Genomic DNA, 14,597 nt, shown 5'->3' with positions numbered 1-14,597 from the left:
CTATTTTACATGTAGCTATATTCATAGTGTTGCATGCTGCACATGGAGGAGGTTATGGCACTTCAACTATATTTACAAACACGTGTACATGTAGTAACACCCTTAAACGTCTTAAATGTCTCCATTTACTATTTCAGCATGTGCAGATATAGCACTGTGCAGGGTTGGGGGTGGGGGATTCTTATTTAAAGTCCTAGCTATATGGTGTGGTGGACAGTGGACACACGTCAACAGATAGACATTGTGATTAGACTTCATGCAGTCCCTCTGGTGATCACCAGCTATAGGATCCCAGATTACGTTAGATACACCTCCAGCCATGTTTTCTCGTCTCTCAGCATCTCACTCCTCCGAGTCCTCCACCACACAGAAGACAAGAAATCCATCTCGCATTCTTGGCTAATTAATAGTGCATGTTGTGTTTATATTTTTAAACCCTTTTTTAATCCTTACCTAATTTTTGTGCATGCAAGATTTGTGTTGTTAAAATATTTTTTGTTTAAAAATACCAGATCTATAGAGTCTTAGATGCGATTTGCTTTTAATGAACTCATTTAGCTGGGGATAACCTGGAACCCTCACAAGGACCACTGGGGGTCCCCTGACCACCACTTCTCTTCTGGTGTTATCTGGTATTTATCAAATCATTGAAGCCTTTTTTTTTTTTTTCCTTTTCTTTTCATTCATTGTGATGTTGGAAACTCTTATTAGGAATCTTAACACCACCACCACAACAGCAAACAATCTCTTTAAAAGAAGCCAGTGGAGCAATGGTGTTGAAAAGCAGAGGACCATTTAATGTTTGTACCTGCGTGTCAACCTTGTCTGACTGCCATGTTTCTTTCTGTCTGTCTCTGTTCGTTGGCCAGAGGACGAAATTGGGCCACAATGCTGCCAGCTGCATGCGGCCACACGCTGTGAGCAAAAGCTATTCATTTAAGAGGAGTTTTTGTTCAGCCTAAGAAGTGAAGTGGGAAGTTATTTCTTTGAAGAAGCCCCCTTCTGAAGATTTGCTGATAAAAAAAAAGAAGAAAGAAAAAGTGAAAGTTCTGTAATTTGCCTCTGCTCCGCCTGCATTTTTGTGAATGGCTTAGTGCAGTATAGGCCCATGTCTAAACAAAGTACCCCTATAGTTTTAGATTTAAGAGCTGTATTAGCCCCCAAATGCGTATAACATAGTTTGAATACTGTATAGGCTACTTCTATTACGCTGGGGATTAATAAACCCTATTATTTTATTATACTGTATAATTGTTCACCCTTTTTATAGGTCTACTTTCTTGTTCTTTTCCATGCATTTGCTCAATTTGAAATAATTTTGACTTGAATCTTTGCATCATCACTACAGTAGCTCATTATAAATGGATAAAATAAGGACCTCATGAAATGTATTATTTTTTAATTCATAACTCCTAAACTCCATACACCCTTTGCATGATCAATTCATTGATTGATTGACAGCTTGGGAAAAAGTAAGTCCTGGTGGCTTGTTTCCATGGTGGTCCTGTGTATTCAATTCATCAAGACATATAAAGAAGATGTACATAGCAATATTTACTATTGGTTTTCCAGAGGCAGGTTCAGTCTATAGAAAAATTAAAGATGCATATTCTGGTGGGAGATCCCAAAGACTAATGTAGTATCTAATATACGACACTAATGTTCTCTGTAAGCACAAATAAAATATTCTGAAACCACAACACGACAGTAGCTACATGTGGGAACTGAGGAAACCTTTCCTTTGGCTTAGCTACTGTACTATGCCAGGAAATATGACGTGTGCGTGTTGTGATGTAACACTTTTATTGTGATTAAAAGGTTGGGAACTAGCAGAAATGAGGCAGAGTGTTCTGGATAGGAATGCATGGCTGACTGGTTGGCCCAACCAGCGGGCTGGTTGGCTGTACTGAGGGAACAAGCCTGCCTGAGGACAACAGAGAAAGGAGGGGAGATGGGGGAGCTTGGAGGCTAAACTGCTGAAACGTGGCGCAGCTCGCAAAACAAAATGTGCAAGAACAAAACTTGAAAAGGCAAAAAAAGAGAGAGAGAAAAGGATCCAGCTAAGAAAAGAAAGAAAGAAGTAATTGAATGTACTTTGGATTAAAACCTCTATCTCATTGTGCTCTATCTATGGGGTTTAAATTGTGCTGGCATGCTGTCCTAAATCGTGCATGGAATGAATTGGCCAACTCATTGTGTTTTTTTAATAATTACTGTAATAAAGCAACACCTGCATGTTTGAGACAAGTTCAGTGATACGTTTTCAAAATGTACGTTTTTAATGAAAGAACTTTTGTTTTATATATATAGCCTATATACAAGTTCAGTCATACATTTTCAAATTTTTAAATGAAAGAACTTTTATATATATATATACACTTCTACTTTCCCTTTGTACTTTCCTATGACTGCAGGTCTGCTTTATGTAAACTAAAAGTGGAGAAGTACACACAGGCAGCGTTCAGTTTTTATGCACCACATATCTGGAACAAACTCCCATGCAGAAAACTGCAGGTCTGCGTCTGCTACAGCTCTCAGTTCTTGTAAATCAAAGCTCAAGACTTTTCTGTTTATCACTGCCTTTTACTTTTTGCGCTGCGCTGTAACTATAATTTGTAGTAGGCTATTTTTTCCACAGTTTTATTTGAGCTTATTCTTATTTTCTATTATCTCAACTATATAATGTATATTTTTTAATGTATTATGTATTTGTGTGTCTCATTTGCACTTGAAATGTGCTATAACAAGTATGTATTCTAATGCATTAGACATGGATTTCATAGAAAGTACATGGTAGCAAGAGGGGTATTAAAGAACAAAATGCTTTCCCTTTGGACAACATCATTGAACTGAAGAGGGATTGGTTGATATGTATTTACGTTCAGGATAGTGACCAACACACTACAGGCTCTATTTTTGTCCATGATGCTAAACCCCTTATCCCTAAACAAAATACTTTGCCTTTTTTCTTTTACTATTTTGAAAAACATTTTTGAATAGTAGAATAACCAATCTACAAGCTTACAACGTGTAGATGTAGATTGGCTATTTTAACTATTAAAAAATGTAAATACTTTTAGGGATAAGGGGTTTAGCATAGTCGAAAATAGAGCCCTGTATGTACAGTAACAGTGTTGCTGTTACATTATTGAACTGAAGAGAGATATTGATTGGTAGGATGCAATACAATTGAATTGTTTACATTCATGACTATGTAACTAAATATCTGTTACTCAGAGCAACTTTTGTACTTTTAAGTACAAACAATATCTTACATTTACTAATATTGAAGTCAAGTAACTTCAAGTACTTCTCCTAATTTGGCTACTCTACTGAGTCTATACTCTACTTCACATCTGTCCTGAGTCTGTGGTGTTGCATTCTGTTTAGACAGGTAGTGGGCACGAGGCTCATGCCTTTCGCTATCTCTGTGTGAGATCAATCCTAAGCTATAGGGCCGACACTGGACCTTTGTTACGGCGTGGGGGGAGGGATGGCTGAAAAGGACCCTAATCTTGTGCTCTGTGCAAAGTTATGGTTTAGTAGTGGGATAGTTCCGAGAATGGCAATAAGATGTGTAGAGGAGATGGGGAAATAGCCTCTGCAACAAAGAATTGAGAAATTAATTGAAACACTTATTATTTTTATTTTTTTTATGATTTAAGTCCTACATTTTACATTAGAGTTTATGGAAGAATACTTTTAAAGCATCTTCCAAATAGAGGCCGAGTCAATTAAGACAAGATTTGTCCCTCTTACATTGAGAATAGACATTACATTTGTGGCCAGAAATCAATATGTCGTACTCGTATCACAATAAGCTGCAATAATGTGGCCACTTAACCATAACATTAGAGTTAATGGAAAAGGTAGGCCTTAATCTATTTTCTCCCATCTCAGCCCACTTGTCAGTCTGTTGTGTCGCGAATATAGACACTACAATTCATAATTCAACTTCAATATTTGGCCTATTATAACTGCCATTGGACTAATGGCAGCCATTTGAGAAATGTATTGACTTCTTCCTCTAAGTCAGTCTTTCAGAGAGAAAGACAGGTATACGTAGGCATGACAACTGCTTCTATTGTATTTCTGTTTACTGAAATGACTAATTCCCTTCTTGGATTTGTTCTTTCTTTATCACACGGCTAGAAACCACGTCTGCCAGTGTCTGGTGACAGTGGGTATCCATGCCAGAGAATTGAGTTTGACAGTGGATTAAAAGGAAAGCCATTCATTAAGGCTCCGTATAAGACCTCGTTGTGGTGTTATATGAAACTCCAAGGCCCTTTGATCTCTTGAGCTGGAAAAGAATGTCCTGCAAACTGAATTGTGAAGATATTATTTGTTTGTTTGTTTGTTTGTTTGTTTGTTTGAATAGTTTATTAGACATAAATGTAAAAAGAGCAACAGAGCAACACTTATTCCAAAAGGGATAGCAGAAAACAAAAGTCGTTGCGGTCTTGTTTCCTTTTAGGCCCTATGTTTGTTTGTTTGATATTTTGTTAATTTGTTTGTTTGTGTGTTGAATGTGTAAAAAAAAAACTACTTGTCTGAGAGGGGACATAATAGTTTTTCTTAGATTTGTAATATCTTAAAACAGCGTTGATGAATGACTTTTTATTAAATAGCAACACAAAAATTTGGTGAAAAAAAGAAAAAGAAAACAATTGGAAGTAGTTATATTTTAACAAACATCTGCCTGGTGTTCCAGCAGTCACAATTTCATTAAACGGAGTCAGACTGCCACCTTTTGTAAAGTGTGAAGAATTACAACGGCATGCTCTTTATACAGCATGTAAATCACTAGACTGTATCTTCTTGTAAATAGTTGCATATGTACTGTTGAATTGATATGTCAGTTGAATTGAGTTGGGACTAGTAAACAAAGCCTAAAAGACAGATTAAATACTACCACAAACAGACAATACTGTTGTTCATTGTTTCAAGCACTGCTCCCAGTGTCAAAACTGGGAACAGGGCACACTCTAGTGGTAAGCACCTAGAATAGCATGATGATGCTATTGAAAATAATACGGTAGGCCTATATAATAATGGTTTATTGTCCTTATTCGGATTTCAGAATAATGCAACATATCAGTGGAATCCATACAGTCCCCTACTGGGCAAAGCAATGAACGTGTGTTCCCTAGAATTAAATCTTCATGGTTTGGTATGAGATAATGCAAACAAAAGACAAGATCTTGGCAGACATTGTGTAAAAGTATAAATAATGTATTGTCCTCCACAGAGGATCAGTGAAGTGTGGAGGACTGAAGAGACATTAGTTGCTATTTCCATTACTAAACTCATATAGCTGCAATGGAGCATAGTCTGATAATGATCAAAGACCAACTTTAAGTTCACTTGTGGGTTCAATAAAACATGGCAAATTCACACAATGGGAGCACTTGTATTTGTTGCAAATAGCATGCAAAAATGCTAACCAACTCCACTCCAACAGAAAAGTGTCTATGCTTGCGTCAGGGTGCCCCACACAACTAATGGTTTTACCCAAAACACACACACATAAAATAAACAATTACATGAACATAACCAGCAGCATTAATCACAATAGACACACAAGTCCCAAAATGCATTCCCCATGGCAAATAATAACACAGTTAACACAATAACAGAACAATAGAAAACAGGACTTCTCTGAATTCTGGAAAGTCCCTCAGCCATGTGTGATGACCCATCCTGCTGAGGTGTGTCTTGGGGATTGACACACCTGGTCCCAATTATCCCTTTGGGTATAACAGCAGGCTGGCTGAGGCCATTCTCTCTCTCTCCCTTGCACAGGTCACACTTGTTTGGTTATGCATGTTTGAAGTATAGTTTCAGTTTGGTTGCTTTCTGCACTTACACATACAGTCCATGTTCACACAGCCATACACACTTTACACTACTGATGTCACTGACCATTCACACCTCATACATGTTGCACCTTTTTAAGCCTTATTTAGTTATAAATAAAATAATGTTAAGTTTAATCCTGTGTGTCGTCTCCCTTTTTGTCATGATGTGAGCCAGTTCATGACACATGTTCCACTTTGGATTTTACTGACAAAAACAATAGTTCTTCAAACGTATTGTCACTAACAGTGGGGTCAAGATTCACAGAAAGTGTGTTGTCTATAGAGGGTATATGTGACATAATCATCATATACCCGGAAGTTCAAAGTAATACTATTTGTCACACGTTACCGCAGTGAAATTTGTTCTCCACATTTGACCCATCTCTTGGAGAGGTGAGCCGCAGCCAAGGAGCGAGCTGCAGCCGTGCCTCGCTCAGGTATCATTTGATTAGTTGATTTGACCCCCCAATCCAACCCATTGATGCTGAGTGCCAAGCAGGGAGGCATTGGGTCCCATTTTACAGTCTTTGGTATGACCTGACCGGGGATCGAACCCCGTCCTCCCAGTTTTAGGTCGGACACTCTAACCACAAGGCCACTGTCTGGTTAGTTATGCTGGAATGCCTACTGAGTGGCAAAAAACTACTTTCTGGCCTTGTCATTCACTTGATGCATGCACATACCCTCTATTGTTGGGGGGCAGGGGAGGCATGCCTTATGTCAACATAAATGGTTCAATGACATAAACCAAGCTTGTTCTCCGCCAGGTTCGGGGACCACCTGGAGTCCAAATGGACCCTTACTAAAGCGTCAACTCAATAGCCTACTGCAATATACAAATACTCTGCTACAAGTAAAACAATTCAAAATTTACTTCAGTAAAAGTGCAAAAGTATTGCTATCATTAATCAAAAGTAGAAAGTTCTCATTATGCAGAATGTCTCATTTCCCAAGTTTTCAATTGTATCAATTGTATGAAAACTCTATTTTCAAATGGAGAAAAAGTACATTTGCCTCTGAGATGTAGTCCGAGTAGAAGTAAAAGTATTGAAAATTGGAAATACGTAAAGTAAAGTAGAAGTACCTCAAAATAGTACTCAAATCGAATGAGTTACTTTACACCATGCCCACAGGTCTCTAAGTCTGAGAGTGTACAAAGGTCTATCCATCCATCCATCCAACTAGCTATGAAACTGTCTGTCTGTCTGTCTGTCTGTCTGTCTGTCTGTCCAGTCCAAGTAATCTATAAGTCTACTATCTACTAGATTTACTATCTAATCTTACTATTCCACTCGGTCCGTCCGGACCGTCCTTCTGTCCGTCCGTCCAGTGGATTCCTCTTTCCGTTTAATTAGAAGTTAATGGTGGACAGCAGTAGGTGCAACGATCTGTCCCATACCACACTTAACCTTGCACCTGTATGACAGCTGGGTTACATAATGTTATAGTCCATTTATTAGGCTGTTGGAACCTTTCCATTTCTTCCTCTCAAATGTAAGCCGACCCTTCCCTTCCATGGCATGCTTGATCTATTTAATTGTTGCATTGCATTGTAAAACAAGCTATAGGCCTACCAGTGATACTCAACCTCAGGCCCGCAGGCCACATCAGGCCCGCGGGACCATTATGACTGGCCCACCAATGAAAATCTAAAAAAAAGAAGAAAAAAATTTCTGGAAAATGAAATAAAAATAAATAAATCTGAATGAAGTTATCTTTAATTACATTATTATAAGTAATACTATTAGAGTTGTACTATTACTCGAACGAAAATAAAAGCTTGGGGGGGGGGGGAGATGCAATGCAAATGAAAGACATATACTGTGTATCCCTATTCCCTGACATAATTTTATAGCTAAACGGACAGAATTCTATTTTATTTGAATGATGAAACCCAGCTGCCATTAATAGTTGGAAATGGAAATTGCGGAAATTGTAATTGCGGAAATTGCGGAAATGGTGGAAATGGAAATTGCGGAAATTGCGGAAATGCGGAAATGGAAATTGCGGAAATTGCGGAAATGGTGGAAATGGAAATTGCGGAAATTGCGGAAATGGAAATTGAGGAAATTGCGGAAATGGAAATTGCAGAAATTGCGGAAATGGTAATTGCGGAAATTGCAGAAATTGCTCTTCAGTTATAGCTATCTATTTTCAGGTAGATTGTTTTATTTTACTCAGTCAGCCATATCACTACTCATTTTTTTTCATGAAAAAGGTCATAGCTGGGTAATCTATTTTCAGGCAAATTGTGTTTATTGTATTTTATTTTACTCAGCCATAACAATTTATTTTCTGTTAACCAACTTGCTGGCTGGCAGACAGACAGACAGCTACTCATGGAGAATTGGACAGGCAGGCAGTCAGACAGCTACTCATAGACAAAATAAAGCAATTGAAAGAGAGAAGTTATCAAGTATCATTAATGTCGTAATTTTATCTACTGGCCCCTGGCCCCTTGCCATTTTTGTAATGTGGCCCACAGGTAAATCTATTTGAGTATCCCTGGCCTATACTGTATTTCGTGCTGCACAAGGAATTTTCTCTCAAAAGAAAACAATATCAAAAAGTATGTTTTTTTCTTTTACTTTATTGAACACAAGAATTCTGGCAGAATGCAAAGTCAAAATGTTTTTTTTTTCCCTTTCATTTATTTCTTTAATCAGTTAGTACTTCATATTTACACCTGTGACAGTGGGGGGGGGGGGAGTGAGAAGTGGTACTAATATTTCAGTCTAGCTACAGTCTGCATACAGAGAGGAGGCCCCCAGAGTAGGGATCGTGTTCAATAATAGTTCACAATAAACAACTGTGGGAGAAAATTTTAAACTGCTGCATTTTACAGACTTTTGTGTGGCTATTCAATGTGAGATAAAGAACCCTTGCAGGCATAACCACATGAACCCCTGTATAATTCAATGTACATCAAGTAGCAAAACAAGCCCATCTACAAGCTCACAACCCATGGCTATGCAATGTGAGCTTGTTGATCTGCTATCTTTGCTGAACGTTCTCCTATTGTACACCCAGAATAAGGACGCTATAGGGTTCATGTAGTTATTCATCTCTTTCACAAAACAATCAATGCTCTCTTCCTTGAAAAGGTCTGCCAGCCTGAAAGACAACGGTATGTGAGTATAACTTTGATTGGACAAGGCAAGGCCAAGAAAGAGCTATTGGAGGAATTCTCAACATTCATTTCCGAGGTAACAAAGATAGGAGCCATCATTTCCTTCAAATTGTCTTGGCACATGCCACCGAACTCTCACATAAACTCATGTAGAAATTGGTCCCATTTTCAACCTGGTAGTTGAATCATTTCCGTACAGAGTTTTTCTATTATTATATTTATGTAATTCCATGATTACGATGATGATGAAACATATGTTGATATTTTTGTTGCTCTTTACCACTCGTACAGTAAAACCAGGAGTGATACATGCCACTTGGGTTACTGTGATAGTTGTGTGGGAGTGTACAGACAACTCGGCTATACTGTAGTCCCAGTTTCCAGAAGGTGACACACCTGTTTCCTGTTCCAGTTAATTCTCCCATGAAAATGAACTGGATGTGTCACCTTCAGAAAACTAGCACTTCCAGTTAATGCACAGAGCCGATTCATTAAGCTCTTTCTAAATGTTTGGATTCTTTAATTCGGCGTGAAGGAAATGTGATGAATACAAAACTTCTCCATGAATTCAAGGCTTCACGGGGTGTGTAATTGATCATTTTTGGGATGAAGAATTCCGTTAACACTTCAGACTTTGCTGTGTGTGGTCTGCAGAGCAACAGATGGAATGCGAGTTAAGCGTCGTCGAGGTGTCTCACACATTTTGATTCAGCTGGCGATGATTTGCAAATGATGCAACATTCATGCAGCGCCATTTATCTACAGCCTGGAGAGGTACACTCCATAGATCCAAGTCATGTTTACTGTACAAGTCGTTTTTAAAGCAGTGGTTCTCAAAGTGGAGTCCATGCAGAGACCACCCAGGGTGGGAGGGTTGGGGAGTTTTGATGTTAGGCCTACTATGACGTGAAAATCAGTATAACTGCTTTAGAATTAAAATACATTTAAGATTTTTGAAAAATCTTGAAACATTGTGAAAATTTGGGAATCTCATCTCTTATGGGGGTCCTGCCACAAAATCTCTTTAGATATGGCAGTCCACGGCCAAATACACATTCATTTGGGAGTCCTCGACATGAAACAGTTTGAGAACCACTGTTAGGACACTGTAAAGTACACGAAGGACTTGTTTAAATATTCTCTGGTTGAGGAACTCACAACAGGAGATCATATGAACACCACATGACGTGAACACACTAATAAGCATTTCCATCCCCCAAAAACACAGGAAGTAGAACAATGATACAGCCATTTGAATATAGTTTAGGCCTATCCTCTTTTTTGCCATTTCTTTGACAAACCAACACCAGTGTTTTCCAAGGTACAATTGTGCAACGTAGTAGAAAAATAAGAAGTGAGATGGTGTGGTCTTTGTAACTATGGAGTGTGTAATGCATTGATACTGAGTCAATGGAATGTATGCCACAATCTTCATATTCAAAGGCACTGTCTCTTATGGACTTGTTTTGCAGTTGTTTTTTCCCCAACGTTGGTACTTTGCTATTCGTCGCTGTCAGGTGGAAACCATGTAACCTATTCCATCTTTTTTTTCCTTTTTTTTCTCCATAAATTAATGTCCTATGTTTACGTACCGGTATACCAATGTCGAGCAAAAATAGCAAATATAGCCGGACTAAAAGCTCAAAGCGCGTTGTGAGCTTGTTGTTTGAATAGCTTTGATATTTATTATTTTGAGAGAGTTTCACCTGTACTGACATCATGTCCATGATTATAAATATTGAGCCAATGAAAAGTATTAACAACAGCTTTGAGACTAAATAAAACTGCATTGGATCCACATTGGAAAACTGTCTCCTATTTCCTGAAAAGTGACATGCAAGGGTTTTGGACAAGGTTTCTATACCTGACAGCGATGAACTTTTCTCACGGATCGTTTGGTCACCGGTACTATACCTGCTATATCTTTCACAATCAAACTATGCATTTTTCAACTCTATGACTAAAACACAACGTATTCACACTAGGATATTCACGCATTCACAGTGCACTAGCTTGCAGTCTAAAAGTATGAGGAACACTGTACAAAAACAATTTTCATTTCTTTCCAAATCCACAGGAGTGTACTATGGCTTAAATAAGAAAATTCAATAAATCATGTCATCGGATCTGTTTATATATGCATTAAAAAGATGCCTTGATTACACAACAGACCTATATTTCCTCCCTGACAATTTATTTTAAAAAGGGGCCATGCTGTTGGTAGGAGCCAAGTTATTGTAATTTACGTGATCTGAAACAAAGCTTGTACAGTATGTGGGGGAATAAATAGGACTGTTGAAAGGCTATTATTAAGAGCTGTTGTTTGTACATTCATTTGTACAGACATGGCTGCTATACCACATCAGATCCCCCCCATAGGTTCTCCAGCTAAGCCTAGCCTTTGTTCTGTGCAAATCCACAAGCTCATCTATCCACAAAAATCACTAAATGGAATGGATCTGCACAAAGGAGAACATTTGGAAAGGACACAGTGGTGTGTGTGTGTGTGTGTGTGTGTGTGTGTGTGTGTGTGTGTGTGTGTGTGTGTCTGTGTGTGTGTCTGTGTGTGACTGTGTGTGTGACTGTGTGTGTGTGACTGTGTGTGTGACTGTGTGTGTATGTGTGTGTGTGTGTGTGTGTGTGTGTGTGTGTGTGTGTGTGTGCGCACGTGCGTGCATAGTGTGTAGTTCTGTCAGCTAGAAAGAGATGGAAAGTGTCTACTTACATTTGCCATAACAAATCAAAACGTACAATAAAAGAACATTAACAAAAAATAGACTCTTGGAGTGATCATTTCCTTAACCCTAAACGGCCCGAACCCCTGCCCTGCTAGATGCAACGTCTTTCCACGGTGTCTTCTTGTGTTTGGCAACACGCAAACTTCCAGTACAACACGGAATGGAGAGACATCAAAGCAAAAACGGAGGAAAAAAACATTAAAGACATCAGACAGAAAAATAAAAATGGCATGCTATTGATCCTAATCTCTAGCCCTGGTAATAACAAACAAGCAGAAATAAAAAAGGCAGTGATTTCTGCACATTATTTAAACGCAAAAATATCAACAACAAAAAAATACCCATAAATCATGGCCGTGGCCGTACCGTATTACGAGGAGAGAACGACAAACTAGGGAATAGTGTTGGTAAAGCATCAGACTTAAAGGTGTGCACAACGTTGAAGGCATTTTCCTGTAAAGTAACGATACAGTCCAGCCATGGCGACCTAGAGCGTCAACGCATATTGCCTTCTGTTCCAAGAAAAATGTCGACGTTTGATGAAACATTCACAAATAAAAAAGGAAAGTGAGCTACAAGCATGTTTTGTTTTCTGTGATAATGGATGACAAAAAAAAAAGAAACGGTAACTAAGGCATGTGCACGAAGATGGTTAAATCTTTCCTGTGTCTAAAGCCTGATCCATATGTCAGCGAACGGCCACGGTGTGCGGCAAAACAAGTTAGTTTGGTCGAAAAATGTAGTTGTTGGGTGTCCACGTACAACTTAGCCTCAACACTCTTGTTCTGTTTTTAGAAGACACTGTAGAAAGAAGCCCAAGTTTTGCTTTCAGCTTCCCTGTCATTGATAGGGATGGTGTGACGCTGCTTTATTTTTATTAAATCTTTTTCTGTTACTGTGACACCCACTTACCCGCTTAACACCCCCCCCCCCATCCCCCCACCCACCCCACATACACACACACACACCCATCCCATCCCACCCCCCAGATAAAATCCTCCCCGTCCCTCCGGGCCATGGCAGGAGAGAGGAGGATTAAGCTTTGCTCTCGTTGCCGTTTGTCTGGGGAGCCTCGTTGGGGACCGTCTTCACCTCGGCGTTGGCGTTGTTCACCTCGGGAGTAGTGGTAGCGTTGGTCACCTCCTCCGGCTCCACTTTAGCGTTGTCATCGTTCACAATCTTACCACTAGAGGGACGAAGCAGAGAGAGGGAGGGGGGGAGAGAGAGAGATAGAGATAGAGAGAGAGAGAGAGAGTCAAAAGAGGGAAAAGGAGGCCAATTCTGTTAATGATGGAACACATCTCTCTCTCTCTCTCTCTCTCTCTCTCTCTCTCTCTCTCAGACACACAGCAAAAACTGTCTGTTCTAAGCTGCCTTTTGTCTGTTTAAAAAAAAAGGGGAAGAAAGAAACGATGAATGAATGAAAAGGGGAAAAAAAGAAACATGCAAGCGGGTTTTCGAAGGAATGTTGTCTTTTCCCCCTCCTGGAACGGAATGCATTTCACACATAATAGGATCTCCCCTCACTATCCTGGGCTACACATCACATAAGAGCACACACGCATGTCACACCTAGTTTCCAGGGAACAATGGAGTGATGAGTGTGGAATGAGACAGGGCCGGTACAGTAGAGCACAATACATGACGGAATGAAAAGCCTCAGACATAAACTACAAACACGAAGCAAACGGCACACAAGAGGATTACACGCCGTCTGTCTGGGGCACGGAGCACGCATTCAATGGGGAAAAGCCACTTCTTCAGCGCCAAGAATAGTTTGTTTCACCGTGCGAATCGCCACATAAAAGTGCATTTAGATGATGTTTTATGTTTATGTGTGCTGCTTGCCTACACGCTCCACAAGGAACGCTTAATATTGTGGAAAAAAAGAAAGAAAAAAATACTGTATATGCTGATGTGACTAAAATGGAATGTTTCTTCTCTAGTCTGTGATCCTGCTGTGGTCTGACCCTTTCAAAAGACAACACTGCCTCCTGCTGGTTCCTCTAGTCTAGAACACTGTTTCCCAAAGAGTAGGCCGAGACTAGAGTAAAAATCCCATTTAATTTTCCTACATTTAAAAATACCGGTATATATATATTTAAAAAGATTAAAAATAATAATAAATAACCCTATTTCCCCCAAAAAAGAAAAAAAATATATCACTTACATTATCATATAATTTACGTTAAATAAATAAAAATAGTATAGTGAAAATAGCTGATCTACAAGCTCGCAACGTGACGCGTTGTGTGCTTGTAGATCATCTAATGTCACTAGTTTGGGTCCCAGGAAAAGCTGGACTTTGAAGTGATTTCAGGTAGGTCCTTTTGTAGTGTCCTTTTGGAACAAGTGGAACGACACCACAGAACAACACAGGGCCACCCTTGAGTGGCAGACTGTCTTCACCCCGCTGACGGACAGAGCGCTTGGCAGGTGGCACCGCACAAACTCCCTCTGCACCAGCCAGGTGCTCGGAGCAGACAAGAAGCTGCCCACGCCGCCGCCGAGCGAGGAGAAGGAAGATATGAAGGAGGACGGGGGGGGGAAATAAGTGCTGAGCAAACTAAAAAGGTAGGAGAGAGAGAGGAAGAAACAAAAAAATGCCCTATAAATATTTAAACAGGGCCCACACTGCAGCTCATCTCCTGTGGAAATCTTTGTTTGCAGCTCCGTGTTTGGCAGGAGGCAGTGTTGTCACAGAGGCGCTCGCTCCCTAGGAAGTGGGGATGTGACTGCGACGGGTTCAGCTAGAGCCAGCATGCAGATGAGCTGGATGACTGATGTGTTTTTGCTTTCTGTGTGGGAAAAGTCTCAGTCCCCTCCTGCCAGGCACAGTTTGACCCCATAGAAACTCCAAGGACATGC

At 39.7% G+C, this 14,597-nt stretch overlaps 2 protein-coding genes across 3 annotated transcripts in view; one reads left to right on the top strand and one right to left on the bottom strand.

Annotated features, from left to right (window-relative positions):
* cyb5d2 (cytochrome b5 domain containing 2) overlaps positions 1 to 14,597 on the top strand; it is a 592,339-nt gene that overhangs the window by 348,021 nt on the left and 229,721 nt on the right. The gene's annotated exons all lie outside the window — the stretch shown is intronic.
* The window catches only part of ncam1a (neural cell adhesion molecule 1a), a 308,108-nt gene continuing 306,229 nt past the window's right edge, over positions 12,719 to 14,597 (bottom strand). For both annotated transcript variants that reach the window (XM_080780875.1, XM_080780876.1), the window contains exon 18: positions 12,719 to 12,915. In XM_080780875.1, coding sequence (XP_080637001.1) covers positions 12,765 to 12,915 — 151 coding nt within the window. In that variant the 3' untranslated portion in view covers positions 12,719 to 12,764. The remainder of the gene's footprint in view (positions 12,916 to 14,597) is intronic.

The sequence above is a fragment of the Protomyctophum bolini genome (assembly GCF_963924005.1).
Source record: "Protomyctophum bolini genome assembly, chromosome: 13".
NCBI lineage: Eukaryota > Metazoa > Chordata > Actinopteri > Myctophiformes > Myctophidae > Protomyctophum > Protomyctophum bolini.
Note: the sequence above shows the minus strand (reverse complement) of the source record. Positions and strands in the feature narration are given on the sequence as shown.